Raw genomic sequence first — 21,150 nt, 5'->3', positions numbered from 1 at the left:
CCTTAGCCAATTCTGTATCTATGTTGCTACTGCCCCCTTTATTTCATGGGCCGCAATCTTGATGATAAGCCTACTGTGCGGCACTTTATCAAACGCCTTTTGAAAGTCCATATACACCACATCAACTGCATTGCCCTCATCTACCCTCTCTGTTACCTCATCAAAAAACTCTATCAGGTTAGTTAAACACGATTTGCCTTTAACAAATCCGCGCTGGATTTCCCTAATCAATCCACACTCATCCAAGTGACTGTCAATTCTGTCCCAGATTATCGTTTCTAAAAGTTTCCCTACCACTGAGGTTAAACTGACTGGTTTATATTTGCTTGTCTTTCATGCGGCACTGTCAAATGTCTTATGGTAGGCCAGATACAGCATATCATCATGGCTTACCACAGTCCACCTGGGATATCATATGAAACAAAACATTTTAAGTTTTCAAAGTCTCTAGTTAGTCAATGAAAAGCTTTTGTCTTTTAGATTTTATTTAAAGAATACTGTGGAATCCCACATGTTCTCCTAGTTTAAGGTATTCTGCATTTAAAATTCACAGAATACTAGCTGTGTAGAATTATATACTACAAGCTATAAGTAAATTCAGCGATCCTGCGCTCCCAACGGAGAATGGGTTGGGAACAGAACTATAGCATTGTACCACTAATTCTCAAACTGTGTGTTCTAAGAATAGTTTGTTGCTGGAAGAAAGAAGAAAGCGTTTCCATTTATATAGTGCATTTCACACCCTTAGACAGTCCCAAAGCACTTCACAGCAAATGAAATACTTTTGAAGTGTAGTCACTGTGGTAATATGGGGAAATGCAGCAACCAATTTGTGCACAGCAAGATCCCACAAACAGCAATGACCAGCTATTCAATTTTAGTGATTTAGTTTGAAAGACAAATATTGGCCAGGATACCAGGAGCATTTCCTTACTCTTCTTTAAATAGTGCCATGGGATCTTTTATGTCTACCTGAGAGAGGAGATGGGGCCTTGGTTTTACATCTCATGTGAAAGATGGCACCTCTGACAGTGCCACACTCCATCAGTACTGCACTGAAGTGTCAGGCTAGATTATATGGTCAAGTCTGTGGAGTGGAGCTTGAACCCACAACCTTCTAACTCAGAGGCAAGAGTGCTCCTGCTGAGCCAAGAATGCGTGAATTTATCTTTACACATATATACAGTGAAACCTGTACAAAAGGAAACCTGCAAAAAACGGGCATTCATTGACAGTCCCAAATAATTTACATTGTAAAATATACAAGCTGCACCTTGAAATAAGGGACACTCGCAAATTATGAACTATGGACAGCCTTCAATGCAGTGGATTTTTGGAGCAGGACCGCATCCTGGCTTCAACGCACCCACTTCTGGGTTTGACCCAGGCGTGTTTGAATGCACGTGCACAACAGACACCCAGAAGTCCCGCCCCACTTAAAGTCAGCGGGCCGATAATTAACGGGGCAATGTACCTCATTGAAATAGTTGAGGTACACAATTTTTTGTGTACTACAAAAGTAAATCAACTTTAGCCGTACTTGTTTGGGTTTCCCATCGCTTCCGATTCATGTCAGGTGAAAGCAGGCAGGAAGGGCCAGATCCATGAGGTGAGTGCCTCTGTTGCACTGCTTGTGGGCCCAGAGGAGCAGGGTTGCTTCTTCCAGGCCCAAAAAACTCACTTTGTGCAACATTATCCCGCGATCGGCCGATTCCCGATCTCCTCCCAGCATCGGCATTGGCCACCCCCTACCCTCCCCCCCACCCAACACCCTCCTCGGCCAATGATCCCATCCTCCCTCTTCTCCAATCCCTGGCCTTCCTGCCCAACAGCCAGCCTAGGCAGATCGTTATTTATATGGACTTCCAGAAGGCATTTGATAAGGTCCTACATAAGAGACTGTTAGCTAAGATAAAGCCCATGGAATCGAGGGAAAAGTACGGACTTGGTTAGGAAATTGGCTGAGTGAAAGGCGACAGAGAGTAGGGATAATGGGAAGGTACTCACATTGGCAGGATGTGACTAGTGGAGTCCCGCAGGGAACTGTCTTGGGGCCTCAATTAGTCACAATATTTATTAACGACTTAGATGAAGGCATAGAAAGTCTCATATCTAAGTTTGCCGATGACACAAAGATTGGTGGCATTGTAAGCAGTGTAGATGAAAACATAAAATTACAAAGCGATATTGATAGATTAGGTGAATGGACAAAAATGTGGCAAATGGAATTCAATGTAGACAAATGTGAGGTCATCCACTTTGGATCAAAAAAGGATAGAACAGGGTACTTTCTAAATGGTAAAAAGTTAAAAACAGTGGATGTCCAAAGGGACTTAGGGGTTTAGGTACATAGATCATTGAAGTGTCATGAACAGGTGCAGAAAATAATCAATAAGGCTAATGGAATGCTGGCCTTTATATCTTGAGGACTAGAGTACAAGGGAGCAGAAGCTATGCTCCAGCTATACAAAATCCTGGTTAGACCGCACCTGGAGTACTGTGAGCAGTTCTGGACACCGCACCTTCGGAAGGACATATTGGCTTTGGAGGGAGTGCAGAGTAGGTTTACTAGAATGATACCCGGACTTCAAGGGTTAAGTTACGAGGAGAGATTACACAAATTGGGGTTGTATTCTCTGGAGTTTCGATTGCTAAATTTAAATCTGAGATAGATAGCTTTTTGGCAATCAAAGGTGTTAAGGGATATGGGCCAAAGGCGGGTATATGGAGTTAGATCACAGATCAGCCATGATCTTATCAAATGGCAGAGCAGGCACGAGGGGCTGAATGACCTATTCCTGTTCCTATGTTCCTATGTTCCTAGATCGTGACCAACCAACTTAACTTCCAGGTTTCGCGTCCGATTATCTTCCCCTCTGCTCACTTCCCACCTCCATGCTAAAATCATGCCTCTTTAGTTAGTTGGTAGCACTCTTGCCTCTGAACTTAATTTAAACATCCCATATAAAACCTTAGACAAAAATCGTAGTTCCCAATACAATTTTTCAGTGTGTACAAATTCGGAAAAAGGGCAACATTTATTGGAAACTTTAACTAATAGAGATTTTGCATATTGGAATTTCTGACAAAATATTGCCTCACATTATACAGGATTTATGGATTATCAAAGCCCTGAAATTACTGGGATGTGGCTGCGTGAAAATAATGTAACTTTAGCCGGCAGGGAATTTGGGACAGGACCCAGTTAAGACAAATCCCCACTCTTTTTTCCACTTTCAAGAATTCTGCTGGAAGTGGGAGCAGTTGCATAATACTTACTATGATGAAATTTAAATGAGGGAAATATGTCATAAAATGTCGTTTCCATCATTTGTGCCTTGGTAATACCTATGTATCCATCATTACTATGACCCTCAGGTAAGATTTAAATTTAAAAAGCTATGAACACTGAGGGAATGCACGCTTCTGATAGAATCCTATGCACCAACCTCGGATGAGTGAGTCTAAATCGATTGCTATTACCCCCCCCACCCCCCAAACCCCTAGTGAGAGCTAGACATAAGAGGGTGAAGTAAAGGTGCATATTGACTATTGGTATTGGTCCAATGCCTTGCTGCTCTAATTATCTGGTGGAAGTAATGAAGGGTCTTCTCTATTCACTGTGGCTGATGTCTCACTGTGTCTTTTTGACTAGTTTTGCTGCTTGTATTGCTCTATCCGGAAATGGTTCTAAGGGGCCTTGCCAAAGGCATGAAGTCCTCCAGCTGCTCCACAGTACAATCTGTGGAGTCACCCTTTGTCTTCAAGCCAGTCGTTTGCTCTCCTTTATTATCATCAATGATATTTCCCACTTCCTTAAAAATGAATGAATTTGACTCTTTCAATTAAGAATCCCAAGGATCTGGATGTCAAATAAGCATCTGAAAAAAATTATCTTAATTGACTTTGAACGATCTATGAACTGAAGGGGAGAAATTGGATGGTGCCAGCCTGCAATCCCTGCGCCATAACTGGTAGGCTCGAGGCCAGATCAAAATTGGACCTCAAGCTCATTTACATTTGACGGGCAATAGTCTTCAGGACTGCTGTGGAGCTGGGAGGAGCACTCCTACTCCTCATGGATCCACATTCAGGTAAATATTTTTTAACAGAAATTTACGCCTGTAAAATGGGCACAGCGCCAACGAATTTCTAGGCCGAGATATTTATGACAAGGATTTTCCATGAGACAGAACCAATAATTCATGCATTTACTTCATGCAGTGCAAATGATTATGAATATTTTACTCGAGATTTTTAAGACTTTACTAAGATACTATAATTAGGAAAAGCCATACCAACAGAAGTGCTGTTTATGTTTGTGAATGAACCACAAAACTGCCAGCAAATAAATGCTGAAATGTTCATCTGGGGCACATCAAAATAAAGACAACTGAGATTGGAAGTATAAGTGATCTACAATGACATGTGAATGTAGCAACAGCAAACACAAGTTGAACACCAGAATCTCCTTAAAATGCAGCAATATTTACAATTTGTCTGCACTTGCGTTTTTAGGGCATATTTACAGTGAATTTCTGCTAGGTGGACATAGATTCCTAATTTCCAGAATATATTCTCTATAAAAGAAAATTCCAACTACTTTTGATCTGATACACTTTTACTTCACTCCAAAGACTTTATAGTATATTTCAACAGACAATCTAGCCCAGTAGGACAAGCATGTTCATGTTTAATAGAAGCCCAGCCTATGTGTCAGAGTGACCAAAATCCGAATAATAATCAGTTTTGTAACACTGTGATGTTCGAGAGTTTATGGACATACAAGTACCGAAAAAAAAATTGAAAGCTTTCAGCTCAGCTTTGCATCATTGATCAACAGTAGTCAGCCACAACAGCTGAAACCTTTGCACTGTACTGACATATTGAAATATGACTAACGCACAGGCAGGTTGCAAAGTGTTGAGATTCTTTGAAGCAGTTCACAGATAATGTAATCCCTGCTTATGATTCTGAAGCATAAAATTCCTACCCCGGTGAAGAGGATTCTGTCACCTCCTTCATGCTGTTCGCAACACCGTCAGTTGAATCATCATTTAAATGGTATCCTGTTAGAACTACGCTCTGAGAAGTAGGCAGTAGATCCATAGTGTGTGAGGCATAATTTCTGCTAGTTAGTGTTCAACTGGACACCGTATAAAGCAAAGGGTAATAAAAATCCTTCCTTCCCTGGCAACGTGGATCATTTCCATACCGAAACTCCACCCCTATAATTCTGGGACAGTGGGTAGGGCTAGTGGCTGTAAAAGCTTTTTGTTCTTCCAAACAAGGAACAGTAACGATAAAGACACTGAACTTTGAGCGTGTGCTGTAGTCCTGTCGTTACTGAAACTCCTTGGTACGTTCCAGTACTGGTATATGTTTTCTTTCTCATCTTTTATAAGAAAAGGGTATTTAGAGTTGTGAAAGAAACTAATATTAAAGAGGTAACTGCAACTTAAAACACACTATTTAAAAATCAGATATAAGCAATAAACGTTGATTATTCCGCTTTTTTATGCGTTTCAATTATTTTTTGTGATTGTTTTGTCATGCAAAAAGTATTGTGCTATCATTGGGGGAACTGGCTTGGAAGAACTACTGATCTAGCAATGTGAATGGAATGAATTAGCATACACAGTTGAAATCTCACAGTTACTAAAGAGCTCTGGGTTAATGATGTGTCTTTGCTGATTTTCTTTTCATGAATGTGATGAAATTTCGTATTTGGGAATGGAACAGTTTGGACACCCTTGTCAGAATCAAGTACCACTAGGTCAGATATAGCATGAGAAATGCACTATTAACCTTCTTTTACGTTGTCCAAAAATCTGTGTAAATCCTTACCCCGGCATAAAAGCTATTCATGTGGTCACTTTCTACATACACACTGTACACTGTTCAATCATGGACTCCACTCCACCAATCTAATTTGTAAAGGAACATTTTTGCACAGCTTCACCCTATTCCACTACCACCCCCCTCCAAAAAAAAATCAAGTCAAGCAAAACACCAAACTAACCTTTTAACCTATGCTATAAATCTCACACCAGCTGCCTTCCTTGGCATCACCCAACAGCTCCTCATGTTCCACACATCGTTTAATTATATCTGCCTATACTTGTCCTTATGGACCTCAGACTTGTTTCTAACCAGATACTTATTCAGTGGTTTTAAAAGGTAATTAATTACTTGATACATCACTAAGGCCATGAATTAATTGGAGCATCACTAACTGTTTTTTGAGACTCTATTCCACATAGTCTCATCTGCGTGGGGAAAAAAATCCTCCCAGTCTCGTTGTTCTTTAAGCGTGTTAATTTTATACTCATGTCCTCTAGTTCTACATTTATAGTCCAAACTAAACAATCTGCAAGTATCTACATTATTTATTTTTCTCAGCATTTTGATAGTAAAACTGCACACATTATTTTACATCCCAATTGTAGACTCATCATTGATCTGTATGGAGTTAAAATATTGAGATATAATATATTGTATATAATTAGCTTCTTTGATAAATGTTACCCAATGCTCAATAATCTAATCCAAATTCTTTTCCTTTTTGTTAATTGATATCCCTTTATCATGTACATGTGTCATATTTCCTTTTTGTGCACATAACCTAATTAATCTACATTAAATCCATTTCCCATTTCATGGGCCATTGGTTTAACTGTTCCAGATTTCTCTGAATCAATCTTTCCTATCCTTGTCACCTATTCACAGTTTGATGTAATCAGGAACTCTCGTGATACTATTAGAATTGCTAATGGTTAGTCACAGATTACGTTTTTGCAGGGGGAAGGGTGCTGGGGTGGAATGGAAGATTGGGGAAGGGGTGATAATAGCTGCTGAAAGCATTTCGACAACAGACACTTTGAGCGCTAAATTGGGCGCCCGTTGTTTCGGTGTTACGCGGCCTCCCAAAGTGCCAAGATGGCGTCTTGGCTGCACATGCACATTTCCAGTGTGACGTGCGCCGGACACCATCTTGGTATAGGAGTTAGCGCAGGCGCAGATAACAAATGCCGGAAACATGCAAAGTAAGGAGAAAATGGATACAATCAGTGTGCAATGCTAATTTAAAGTGATAAACATCATTTTGGGACTTAACACTCAACTCAATGCACAGTCTTAACCCCGACCATCTGAACGTGTCTTAGAGTGCCCCACCAGCACTAATAAAAGGGACCAGACAGAATTTACAGGTTAGTGGCTGGATTATTGCTTCTGGCTGCCGAGATATTTATAACTGTTTTTGGACGTCTCCTATACTTGAATACTAGGACGAGCGGACATTTAGAGCCAGGTCGTGCAGGAGTGAAGTTAGGAAATGCTTCTACATGCAAAAGGTGGGAGAAGTTTGGAACAGTCTTCTGCAAACGGCAGTTGATGCTCACTCAATTGTGAATTCTAAATCTGAGATTGATAGATTTCTGTGAACCAAGGATATTAAGGGATATAGGGCTAAGGCGGGTATATAGAGTTAGGTCACAGGTCCATCATGATCTCATTGAATGGTGGAACAGGCTCGAGGGGCTAAACGCCACTGCCACTTGCTGCCTCCTAATATGCACCACCTTCACCTGCAAGAAAGCGGGACATGTGTCTGGGTGATGTGCCTGTCATGGTTGAATAGCTGCCAGTGTGTGTGGCCTGTGAGTTGTGGGTGGGCAGCTTGCAATAGTGGTAATGTGTAAGGGTGAGAGGAAGCATCTGATTGGAAGAATTGAGTACTGATGAAAAGAGTTTGTTGGTGTGTGGGTGATGGAGGGGGGGGAGGGTGTGGTGCAGTTGGTAGGAGACGCCACTTGACAGTTGACCTCACTCACCTTGACCACTCATCTCTTCCTGCACTGCATCCATGTTCATGGTGCTATGCTCCTGGCATTGACTTCGTCACCCGCTACCTCTCACTGCCTTTTGGGTATATGTCTGTAGGGCCTCTTGCCCCCCGCCCCCCACTCCCCACTGCAGATATAGGATGTCCCTCCTTCTGTCACCTCTTGCCCCACTGCACCTAGTGCATCAGCAGAGAACCTTGGTGCACGGACTCTCGCAGGGCTGGTACAAGCTCAGATCAGCAGATTGGTGAGGACTGGCATGCAGATTGGAGTATGTGGGATTTAGTAATGCGCAACCTTTATTCAATGTTTTAACATAACTTATCAGTTTGTAAACATAAGATCACAATGTCTGATCTCCGTTCAGACTCTGTGCAAATAGCAGACTATTATTTTCAGCAAATAACAGGTACCAGCTACCTTTAAGAGATTTTAAGAGACAGCCTGCCTTTAAAAGATTTGCACCCCCCCCCTGCTGGTGGAAAGTGTGAATTGCATTGAATCCTCGTTCAACGCTGATTTCCAACGCAGATTGCAGGTAAGTCCTCAGGCCTGACGAAAGTCTTGTCCTGCCTGCGCAGGGCCATTGAGCGTGGGGTAATAGCGGATTGCGCTACCCCCGCCCAAAAACAGGCCCTATCCAATTTTTTTCCCCCCTTTGCATCTGTGATGAACACGTGCTACATTCAGGATCAGAGTAATTTTCTGACACTCCGCAACACTAGTGGGGCCTTGCACACAGCAGGTAGCTTAAGAGAAAATCACTGGCTGTGCAACCAGTGAATATCAGAAAATCACACAGCACAGGCCTAGCAACATTTGCCTTTAATAGGCTGATTTTTTTCTCCCATGTAATTGGTCATGGATAAACATTTTAAACATAATTGAGAAAAATATTTTCAGCACCCACTGTTGGTAGATAAATAAAGAAATAAATTTGTTTTTTCATGTCACAGGTATTATACATGTTAACCTAAAAAACTAGCAAAAGCTCAACAACAGTTTTACAAAAAGCTGACAAGGTCCCTGAAAAACTATAAATGCAAAAAAGAACTGACGCCTCAAAGACAGTCTTGAATAAGAGGTCTATGATCAAGATTACCACTTTATGGTGGCCGAGTAAGTTAAATTCCAGTTTTAATATATAGGATTCCAGTGTTTTGGGAATCATAAAAACAAATCTGGTTGTGCTATACATTCATATCAGCTACAAAATATAGCGTTCTTTAAACTCAGAGGGAAAGTAGTCTTGATAGCATCCTGGGAATTGTAGTGCTTAGGATTGCTTGAACAAAGTGACAGTGGTGCACTCTGGGAGTTAGAAGGGTGGATTTTCCTCTACAGTACACCTGCAAAATTGGCATTCTCCTGGGACAGTAAAGAAGAAAATGAGGTGGAGATATTTTCCTTCTGAGATTTCTTGAGGTGTTGCCAATGGACATCAGTGGGCACAGCCCCAGAGGTTTCATTTTAGTTAGGTGGGCAGGGACATTCCCAATCCTTGCTCATTTTGCTCTAGCCCTGATTGTTGGGTGCACCAGGTGAGAGACTGCTAAAGAAACCTGGCACAAAGGCTAGTGTGGTTATCATTAAGGACTGGTACTCCTCTTCCACCCCACACTCAAACTAGCACTACTTTTATCCCCCTTCAAACTGGAACTATTCTCTCCCTAATTCAAGCTGGTACTTCCAACCTCCTAAGTTCAAATGATTATACCCACCCCCCCCTACCGCCAACCCTCACCACACCATTTCATACTGGCACTCTCCCTTCCCACTCCCTAATGCTGGAACTCTTCTTCCTCCCCACCCCACAGATTCTTTTATCTTTTCCCCAAAGCATTTCTTCTACGTTCTGCTCCCATTTGTTTCCTGTTCTCTCTCCTCTCCCCTCCACTCCACTCCACTCCACTCCACTCCACTCCGAGCAGTTCCTAGCTAATGGAAGTGATTCCTGCTATTTATTATGAAGGTGGAATTTTTGAACTTGCAACTATCCCTACTACTGGTAACAATTGCAAGGTCTGTGCTTCCCATAGCTGTGAAGGTCGCTATTACCTTGAGCTTCTATGCAATAAGAACCTTCAAGGCCATTGCAGGGGATATCTGCCAGAAAAGCATGTCTGCAGCTCATTTCTATAGAAAACAAGATTGACACCTCATTAACCAGGGGAAACACCGTAATTTTTTTCCCAATGTGAAAGGAGACACTATAACTGGTAAGGACACATAACTTTCACCATTGACCAGCAGGCCAGGGTGTTATTTCATAGATTACTAGAATCATACAGCACAGAAGGAGGCCATTCAGTCCATCGTGCCAGTGCCAGCTCTTTGAAAGAACTATCCAAATAGTCCCACTCCCCAGCTCTTTCCCTATAGCCCTGCAAGTTTTTCCTTTTCATGTATATATCCAATTCTCTTTTGAAAGTTACGATTGAATCTGCTTCCACCACCCTTTCAGGCAGTGCATTCCAGATCATTACAACTCGCTGTGTAAAAAAATTCTCCTCTGGTTCTTTTGCCAATTATCTTAAATCTGTGTCCTCTGGTTACCGACCTTCCTGCCAGTGGAAACAGTTTCTCCTGATTTATACTATCAATACCCATCATAATTTTGAACACCTCTATTAAATCTCCCCTTAACCTTCTCTGCTCTATGGAGAACAATCGCAGCTTCTCTAGTTTCTTCACATAACTGAAGTCCCTCATCCCTGGTATCATTCTGGTAAATTATTACTAGGTTCATTCTAGTAAATAAATTATAGATGGAATCCATGTGGCATTCAGGGCTCCACAGGTTTTCCCCAATGCAATAGGAAGCGATACCACTCCATAAACGTGCAGATTGTTTCAGATGACAGAAATCTCATCCTGTATTTTAAAGTCCATTGTTAGGGAAGCAGCTGCAATGATTTCATTAAAGGGAACTATGTGGTTCCGAGCATTATTTGATGTTCCCTAGAAAATGAATGAATGGCTGTTGGGAGACCAGGGGGTAGAAATTCATCTTGGACGGGAGCGCTAAACGGGTGTTATCGTGTTGGCCACTCATTCTACACTCACCCGTTATACACCTGCCTGTTCCACACCCCGCCCGTTCTACGCCCCGCTTGAAATTCAGTTCCATTGGAGTCAACGGAACCGTATAATGGGCGGGGCATAGAATTGGTGGGGCGTAGAAACGTTTTGCGTTACTGGCAAAGATGAATTTCTACCCCCATGGCTACTCTTTACAGCCATGGCTAATGAATCCAATTAGAAACCTCTACATTACAGCAAAGTGCAGATACAATGGGGTCGATTTTTCACCTTCACTACCTGGGTGGAAATCTGGCAGAAATTAATGGATTAAAATTTGAACGGGTTCTATAAAGGGCGGGTAATCCATTCCTTCAGATTACCTTCCAAGTGGTGAACATAAGAACATAAGAAATAGGAGCAGGAGTAGGCCAATCGGCCCCTCGAGCCTGCTCCGCCATTCAATAAGATCATGGCTGATCTGATCCTAACCTTAAATCTAAATTCATGTCCAATTTCCTGCCCGCTCCCCGTAACCTCTAATTCCCTTTACTTCTAGGAAACTGTCTATTTCTGTTTTAAATGTATTTAATGATGTAGCTTCCACAGCTTCCTGGGGCAGCAAATTCCACAGACCTACTACCCTCTGAGTGAAGAAGTTTCTCCTCATCTCAGTAATTCAAATCTACCCCAATGAGGCCCATGAGCACACCATAAAGATGCTGAGGCAATGTTTAGATCACTCAAGCAGAGTGCTAATGTACAGTGCAGCCAAAGTTTCCAACATTATGCCTTCTGTTGCATGATGCAGAGTTTTGTCATCCAAAAAGCATGCAGCAAGACAAGAAGTGGACCTAGAGGGAGCAGAATATGATATAGGTGAACGGGTTGTAGATTATGTACGGTGGAGCTTGGAAAGCTAGTGAGAAGGGCATTGGAAAAGTTGAGTTTGGAGGTAACAATTCATGAACAAGATTGGTGGGATGAAGTAGAGTCGGCGATGGATGATATTTCAGAGTGAAAGTACGCTGTGTTTTTGATGGAGTAGATATGAGGGTGGATTGTGATTGAGTTAAGGTTGAAAGAACATTCAGGGAGGAGGATGGGATCAAGCACTAAGCAGCCAATCTTCTGGTGGGGCCAGAACAGGAAGGTTTTAGAAAGTTGTGTCAGGCAGACACTAGGGTAGCACAAAGACAGTCATGAGATCAAGGGCGGTGATGGAAAGGTCAAGCATATTCTGTTGTGCTGACCAATTCTATTCATCATTCTCAAACTCAAAATTTACAATAGGTCACGTTTCACTGTTCTTTTCAGCTCAGAATCAAGGCACACTACAACGATGGTGGCCTTAAGGCATTGACTGGTCACAGTCTCAGGATAAGGGGTCAGCCATTTAGGACTGAGATGAGGAGAAATTTCTTAATTCAGAAGGTGGTGAATCTTTGGAATTCTCTACCACAGAGGGCTGTGGAGGCTCAGTCACTGAGTACATTCAAAACAGAGATCGATAGATTTCGAGATATTAAAGGCATCAAGGGATATGGGGCTAGTGCAGGAAAATGGCTTTGAGGTAAAAGATTAGCCATGATCTTGTTGAATGGCGGAGCAGGCTCGATGGGCCGGATGACCTACTCCTGTTCCTATTTCTTATGTTCTTATTGGGTTGATACTCCAGTATAAATTGCCTCACACCTACTGCTCTAATGATTTTCAATTGGGTTGATTCCAGCTGCTTGAAGCAACAATAAACACAGTCACCACGTAAACACTTTCTCAATACTTGTCACAGACATCACTCATGTTACACTCAGTTGAGCAGCAATCCTATAATATTACCAATAACAATAGCACTGCACACAGTGCAGGATCTAACTCAGCAGGAGACCTTAGTATGACTCTGAAAAGTACCTCCATGACCAACCTTTCCTTTGTGCGCTCACATACTGCTATGTATTATAATAATGTTGGATCCAATTTAAAATTCCAGCTACAGATCTGAAAATTATTCTATTTTGGATTTCACTTGTGTACACCAGTGTTTGAAAGTTATCATAATCCATTCACCCTGCTTAAGCAATGCACTTTCACTTTTTTTGTGAAACAGCATATTTCTGACATGACAAAGTTGCATAAAATAGCAAACTGCCAATCATCTCTTTCGTTATCAACCTGCCTTTTTATTTTGTGTTCCTCTGTTATGAACACTCCATTATTCTCCTGTAGCAGAGCTCAGCTTCCCAGCCACTCCTCTCATGGCTTTCACTTGTGGTAAGGCCCGCCTCCAACTTGAGCTCTTTTGCTTCATAATGAAAGCAACGGCTGAAAATGCATGGCCCTTCTGGCACACAACTGCTGTAACTCCAGCAGGAATAGAAGAGGAGGGCTGTAAATGAAGTCCAGATCTACTAGGTCCTGATCTTGCCCAGGAACATCCACTTACCCCGAACAAGGCCATTGATGGAGGAGATGGGGACTTCCAACGTCAGGAGATCACAAGCTCCTGGCCTCTCACAGACCTTGTGAAGCATTAGTGGCATACCAGGTCACTGAGCAGCAGATGTGGGGTCCACTTTGAGGGCCATCCAGGGATGTGGCCGAGAACCCCCCCCTCCCCACAAAGAAAAGGGCCCATTTTTTGGTGCAGCATTTTTTAGGCAGTCCTTACAAAGAGGTGCACAGGGGCACTCCAATCTTTCTGGAAGCAGACTCCCCCCCCATCCCCCCCCCCCATCCCCCACCATGGACCACCAGTTTTTGGCTGGACTTTCCAGCTAGCCCAGCCTAGTGGACACCCAAGATGGCCCCTAGTGATGCAGATGCTTGCCTTTGGAACATTAATGGGGGAACCTCTGCTGTCCTTGGAAAATCTGCTAAGGTCAGCAGTGTAAGTGTCAGAATCACTGTCCTGCTGATTTTTGATCTAATGGGGGTTATTTTTGACTTTATACGACAGTGTAAAATGGGTGATACCGAATCAGCAGCCCTTTTCACACTATCACAGAAAGTCAAAATCATCCCCAATCTCTCTAACTGATAAACTCTGGAAATTTTATTGGTGAAATATTCTTTGATTTGCAACAAAGCATAACTCAGGAAAAATTAACTCAAAAATAAAATGCACTACATTTACAAAATAGAATTAAAAAATGACAGGCTATCAGCCAATGTGTGAGTTGTTACTTCATTCCTCCCCAGCAGATGTTGAAATGTAAAAACTAAGATGAGCTATGAAGGACCCACCTTTTGCTGGATCATGCTGTACTTTTTCCATGGAGGTTTAATCTACATGTTGTTATCTCTGTAAAGTTCTGTAGCAATGAAGTCTGTTAGCTCAGAGCTGTGGGTTGAACATTCAACTGTAATATATATTCATATATGTGAACCACGCTCTACCTGGATGAAAATGTTTTTTTTTCATTTTAATTAAGAAAATTATATACATTTTTTGCAAAGTACTGTACAGTTTTATTTCTTGGTACTTTTGGAAAGGTCCAACAACCTTGGAGCAGGAAAATCAAGGCCAGTCATGGGGGGAGGGGGGGCGGTGAACTTCTGCACGGGGGTTTCTCCCTTTCATCCGCCGTAACTTCGGTGGAAGAGCAGAGGAAACCCTGGAAAAATGGCATAAACACTGATTACGCTGTATTTCTGGGGATTCCACGGCTCTTCCACCAAAGTTACAGTGGATAAGTGGGAGAACCCACATGGGAATTCACTCCCATGGTTTTTATAGCCTCCTGAGGTGCTGTCCAAAATAGCTGGATGTGTGGATATGACTAGAACATGTGTAGCAGTTTGCCCTTTTGGTCACACTTTTGAGTAGTAAAATGTATGGATTTTGGAGTTTCTGTGTGATGCAGTGGCTTTTCTTTCTCAATGGTAATGCATTATCTAGAAAATACATAGGTATGTTACTGTCATAGTTCAGATCTTCTATTTTCACCACAAATTTTCCTTTACTTCCATTGTTAACACACACTCCTATCAATCATAAAGTATTTTGTTGCCTACTGGGCAAACAACAGACCATTAGCAAATACCTCATTTACAGGTCGTTGCAGATTTGGCCTGGTGCTCTGTCAAACATTTTACATGCTCCAGTTTTTATTGTTTGATAGAAAAGTAATAAATTAGCCTAAAAATAATCTTGATTGTTGTCTATTAATGTGTGCACTATGAGACAAACAGCTGGCTTAGTTCATTCTTCCTTTGATACATAGATTTAACTATTACATCAGCTCCTCAGTCTATTATTACCAAACATTATTTTCTAAAGATATTCTTTGATAGTTATACTGAAATTAATAGTATTTAATAGAAAAGCCTAAGCAACTACTTTTTAATCTTGATGACATTATAAATTTTCCAGAGATTGTAACTTGGAACAAAAATTTATTTGTACAATTTAGTATAGATTATCCAACAGAAAAACAAACAATTTGTTTATATATTCCTAACTACTGACTTTCTGCCATCACTCTCATAGTGGGGATGAATTCAATTTGCAACAGCCTTTGACCTCAAGAGGTCCAAAATTCAAATATTTCTGAAGCAGAGTCTGAAGATCTTACCCGGTGTCTGAGTTTATCTAGACCACCAAAGAACCTAGAATGCATCTTTATCTTATATTGCCAGGGAACAACAATGCACGCTGATCTGTGCTCTTCTGAGGATCAGTTGCACACACTCACCCAACAACTCTGGACTGATCAACTGCCAACATTGCTGGACACTAGCCTAACAGAGATCAAATGCTTCTCTCATTTGACCACCATTGATATTTGCTGCAGACTGGACTGCCAGTGCATGGACATTCCAACTAGCTGACCCTCTGTCTCCCAGACCATGAAAATACCAAAAACAGTTAAACAAAAACCTTCAGCTGCAGGTGCTTCTGCGTCACATCCAATGATGGGAAAATAATGGTGGGACAATAAAAACCGTGATGCAGCATTTTGTTATAGGACACTGTCACTAACCTGGCACAGTCAAGATGCTGCTGACTTTTCCATCTCCCATGGCAAGAGCCAAGTGAGTGCCTACTAGTTCCCTGGCCTTCTCCTTGTTTAAAGATAGGGAAAATCTTTCCGGTGTCCTGCCTTTGGCAGACATTGTGCACCTGTTTGTCCTACAAGTAGACAGAATAAATCACGGTATGGCTAGCAGTAGAGGAGTGTGTGCCAAGTGGCATAGGAGAGTTGAATTAAGAGATGTGGAGTACGAGGCATCATGAACGTGGTTGCTTCCTCTCACCCTTACACATTACCACAGATGCAAATCGCCCACACACAACTCACAGGCCACATACACTGGCAGCTATTCAATCATGACAGGCATATCACCCAGACACATGTCCCGCTTTCTTGCAGGTGAAGGTGGTGCATATCAAGAGGCAGCAAGTGGCAGTGGCATTTAGCCCCTCGAGCCTGTTCCGTCATTCAATGAGATCATGGTGGACCTGTGACCTAACTCCATATACCCGCCTTAGTCCCATATCCCTTAATATTCTTGATTCACAGAAATCTATCAATCTCAGATTTAGAATTCACAATTAAGCTAGCATCAACTGCCGTTTGCAGAAGAGTGTTCCAAAATTCTTCCACCCTTTGTGTGCAGAAGCATTTCCTAACTTCACTCCTGCACGTCCTGGCTCTATTTGTTAGGCTATATCCCCGCGTCCTAGTATTCAAGTATAGGAGACGTCCAAAAACAGTTATAAATGTCTTGACAGCCAGAAGCAATAATCCAGCCAATAACCTGTAAATCCTGAATGGTCCCTTTAAATAGCACTGGTGGGGGTCCTCCAGGCACTCTAAGACATGTTCAGATGGTCGGGGTTAAGACTGTGCGTTGAGTTGAGCGTTAAGTTCCAAAATGTTATCTATCACTTCAAATCAGCATTGCACACTGATTGTATCCATTTTCTTCTTACTTTATATGCTTCCGGCGTTCGTTACCTGCACCTGCGCTAACTCCTATACCAAGATGGCGTCCTGCACATGTCACACTGGAAAAGTCCGTGCACAGCCAAGACGCCATCTTGGATGTTGGAGAGGCTGTGTAGCGCAGAAACAATGGGCGCTACATGGCCCAATTTAGCAGCCCTGAAGTGTAGTTTATAGCCTAAGATATAAAGGAAGATTTTCCACTTTCCATCCAGTAATTTTAAAGGATGGAAAATCATATGGTTGGGGTTTGCAATTTCCTGATATGTACTCTCATTGGGAATTTGCAAACCCCCTGCTTGTGATTCAAATGACTGGATGGAAAAAACAGGTTGCTGGTGTGCAATTTCCCAATTTGTGTTCCCGGCATATACCAGTAGTGCAGAAGCAGAAATCTCCTCTTTAGAGTCTGACAGAGTGTTATTTATCCATCTATCAAAAAGAATTGGAGAGCACAAGTCAGCTCATACTATATTCAGTGAGATTGTCAGGTTTGCACAGACTGGAGGTTGCCATACGTTGCAACAGGGTGAAGTCCCCACTATCGGATGAGTCAGAGAAAAAGCAGATAGGATCATCTGTCTAAGATATTCTTTCTTTAACTATCAATCCATTTGCATTAGGTAATATAGTACTACCAAGGTTACAACTAAGTCTTGATCAGATTATAGATAAATATGTGTACGGTTAAGTAGAACTGGGAAGTGGAAAAGCAGCATGGTGTTTGGGTTGGCAATGATGTCCTGCATCCAGTTGAAGTACGCTCTTGGTGCTAGGACCCAATGCAATGTTTGTGTTACTGGTATTCCTGACTTTACCTATCTTTTGAAAGTAGAACTAACTTAGCTCCACTCCATAAGTCATACTTCCAGACAGTCATTGTGTTACATGTACATGAAGACGTAAATGTAATTGTTTCCATATTTTCATATTTTTCTGACCAATATGGACCCTAGGGACTCCAGTGTTCAGACTATGCAAAGGAAGTGCACTAATTATATTTAGGACAGGCCTACACAGTTCGGTGACCTTATCGGCTTGTTAACCCCGCCACTCCAGCCACCGCCATTTTTACACGGACCTACCACTGGATACCCAAAGTGCCCACCAGTCTCAGGCGGTAGATCCCCTTTAATATGCAAATCGGGGCCCTATGATGTGTAACATGCATAGTCCGACCAGTTTTATAGATGGTACCGCCAAAGAGGCCACTGAGCCACTGCTGCCCCGAGCTCCCACACCCTCCACGAGTCCAAGCCCCCCTTAAGGCCATACATTGTTGCCGTATGGATGGCCATCAGGCCACCTAATATTGCACCGGCCCGAATCTTACAAGCTGCGCAAAACTCACAGGTTCTATTTAAATAAGGCCAGAGCCGCAAAATGGCTCCAGCTTGTTTGCAGCTGGCGCCCTCTGCTGGTCGGCTGCCCAAAAGTTAAAACCTACCCCCTAATGTCATACATTTCATTAATTAGGAACAGACTCCTTCTAGTAAAAACCATGTGCTTAATCGCCAATGAAGAAAACTGTAGTCAATGCTGTAATTTTTTTCCCCTAGTGCCAAAATGCAAATATATTTCACCCAGGGTACTGAACCAAATGTTCAACAAGTGCCAGAACCTGGAACAAAGACATTTTCAGCCTCTCCCAATGGTAACACTAGGGAGGTCTTATTGTAATTACATACAGACTATTTAAAAGCAGGGCAGGGTGATCTCTTTAGCCTCTTATGTCCCAGCAAATAATTGAGAGCTGCTGTTATGGGAACACAGATTGTTTAGAAATAAAAAATGTTTCTTGGCTCTGGTAGGACAAAACTGCAGTTTGTTAATTAGCTATTTCTTATGACTGAATGCTGAAGTCACACACACTGATGTTTATTTAGTCAGTGGCCAGACATGAGTCCATTTGTGTGACATCACTGGAGTGTGCCTTTTTCATGCACCATGTGAATCATCTCAAGGGCTCTACAATGGCACATTTCAAAGCTGAATATATTTTTGGGTAGAAAGAGACACTTCTGAGAAAGTACTTCAAAGTACTTAGCTCCTGAGTTACCTTCTTATTTAGTGTCAAAGTGATAGTTTAACAGTTTTTTTACATCATTTGGGGAGTTAAATGGAAACACTACAAACCGCTACTCGCATATATTGTGTAATTTGACAGCACAAATCTGATCACAACTCAAAAGTCGGGGGGGTGGGGGGAAGGTCAACATCCTTTTGGCCGACCTCCCATCTGCCTGAAATATGGACTACATCCAAAATGTCAACCTGCCTCCCCTGTCCCGATAGCAACAGACCCACCACAAATTTCCAGCACCCCAATGTACAGAGAAAGGGGGGCACACAACTAAGATGTGAAGTTATGAAAGTCAATATTCAAACTGGAGGGCTGCAGAGTGCTAAGGAGAAAGATGAAGTACTGCACCTGAAGTTTGCATTGGAGCTTGGTTGGAACAGTGTAAAAAGCCAAAGACAGGGAGATCAGAGTGGAAAATTGGGGGGCGGGGAGTTAAAGTGGCAACCTATGGAGAGGTCAGGCTCACACTAATGGACACAGTGATCACCCAATATGCATTTGTTATTCCCAATGTAGAAGAGACCAAACTCTGAGTAGGGAGAATAGTATATGAAAAGGGAGGAAATACACATAAATTGCTGTCTCACATGGAAGGAGTATTTATGGCCCTGGAGAATGGTGTGGAAAGAGATGAATGAACAGGTGCTGCATCTGCTGCAGTTGCATGGGGGAAGTGCCAGTGTTAGGGCAGCTGTTGTTGGGATCAGTCACAGTAATGTAGAGGGTTATCATTAGAGCACGCTGGTGTTTTGCATTCAGAACACAGGCTTAAATCCAACTCAGATTGATAGAGTGAAAATGTCCTCCCTCTGCTGGCCATAAAATGGGTTTGACCAGTTTCAACTCAGTTCCCAGAGAATATGTATCCACAGAAAAAAAAGCCAATTTAGCAATAAATTGGCCGTATATTAGTAATCTTCTTTAGATCTTTTTCAGACAGTAGTGGATCGACCACCTGTTATACATCCCACCCAAATTTCCTTTCCATTGAAGCCAGCTGTTATATCATAAGTGTTCTTAACAATACTTTGTAAGTTTAAATATATAAAACACAAGCCTGCTTCTGTCGGTTTGGCAATCTTACTCATTTTAATCTATCCTTTTGATCTGTTCTTTAAAACTTTCCTGGTTTTATCTTCTATTTTTCTTCCACTCCCTGTTCCTTTTGCTTTCCTTTTTGTTTCCTCATATTACTTTAAATCCTCCTCCACAATACTAGCTTCATTTTGGGGGAGAATTTTACCCAACATCATTGTTATGATTAAGGTCCTCTCTCTACTTTCTTTATTTGTGTTCATGGCAAATTTAAGTTTCCATAGGAAAATCATATGAAGTCAAAATACAAATTAAAATATTAATTGAATAGGACTAGCAGGCCTCAGAGTTACCTTGTACTGCTGGGTTATGCACCATAAGTTGTCATTCCTGATCACTTCTTAGGTGGAAATGTATTATGCTGTAGTTCAGGTTAAATTTGCAAAAGTTAACTATGCAGATAAGCAAAGATAAGCCAGTGAATGGTAATACAGTACTAAACTTACACTGATACTTCAAACTGTTTCTAAAAATCAAATAACAATGGGCTGAATCTTGCTGGAAAAATGTCAAATTTTCAATGTTTACATTTTTTCTTACTTTTCCTTTCTGACTTTTTTTCCCTCTCTCTCTTAAACTGATCTTTATTTCCCTCTCTTTATTTCTCTTTCTGTATCAGGTTTGACTCCAATTCACCCTCCTTCGCCGTCATTTCTCTGTTTCTTTCTCAATCCTTAAACCTCATTGGTGAAGGAGATAGACTGTTGGTCCCTCCATTCACTAAGGTCCCAGGTGCCCTGTTGCCCTCACTATGCCATTATCAGCTTGCACTACCAGCAAGTTATGGTCCAAAAAAATTTGGAGCTGAAGGGTGTTGGAAAAAGTCTAATCAATGGCGTATGCCACAAGATGCCCTGCTCCTGCAAGATCTGGGCCAATGTGTTTGAATCCTGAGAGTTCTTCCAATTTTTTTTATAATTAAGTTTTTGATCACTCTTTACACAGTGTAAACCTCTTGGCCCAGGGAATTCTCTCTCACCATGGAAAATAATGGCTAAACTGTGTGAACTGAAGAAATGGCCAACAGCCTTGTAGAATAATGTTCCCTTATCCCCAGCCCATTGGGTAGAGAACAGTTAATCAAACCAGATCAAAGGCTCAATGAGAGATGCTCATATTCACTGTTAATGACTATTGATCCTCTCCATCATCTGAA

The 21,150-nt window shown here is 41.9% G+C and overlaps 1 protein-coding gene across 5 annotated transcripts in view; it reads right to left on the bottom strand.

Moving 5' to 3' along the window:
- arhgap18 (Rho GTPase activating protein 18) overlaps positions 1–21,150 on the bottom strand; it is a 105,704-nt gene that overhangs the window by 55,355 nt on the left and 29,199 nt on the right. For 2 of the 5 annotated variants that reach the window (XM_067983795.1, XM_067983796.1), the window contains exon 1: positions 4,994–5,171. The exons of 2 other annotated variants lie outside the window; for them this stretch is intronic. In XM_067983795.1, coding sequence (XP_067839896.1) covers positions 4,994–5,109 — 116 coding nt within the window. In that variant the 5' untranslated portion in view covers positions 5,110–5,171. Of the gene's footprint in view, positions 1–4,993; positions 5,172–6,022; positions 6,108–21,150 lie in introns of those variants that run through there. One more of the 5 variants, XM_067983799.1, reaches the window with a different exon arrangement.

Source organism: Heptranchias perlo, chromosome 5 (genome assembly GCF_035084215.1).
Source record: "Heptranchias perlo isolate sHepPer1 chromosome 5, sHepPer1.hap1, whole genome shotgun sequence".
Lineage (NCBI taxonomy): Eukaryota > Metazoa > Chordata > Chondrichthyes > Hexanchiformes > Hexanchidae > Heptranchias > Heptranchias perlo.
This window is presented reverse-complemented; position numbering and strand designations above follow the sequence as displayed.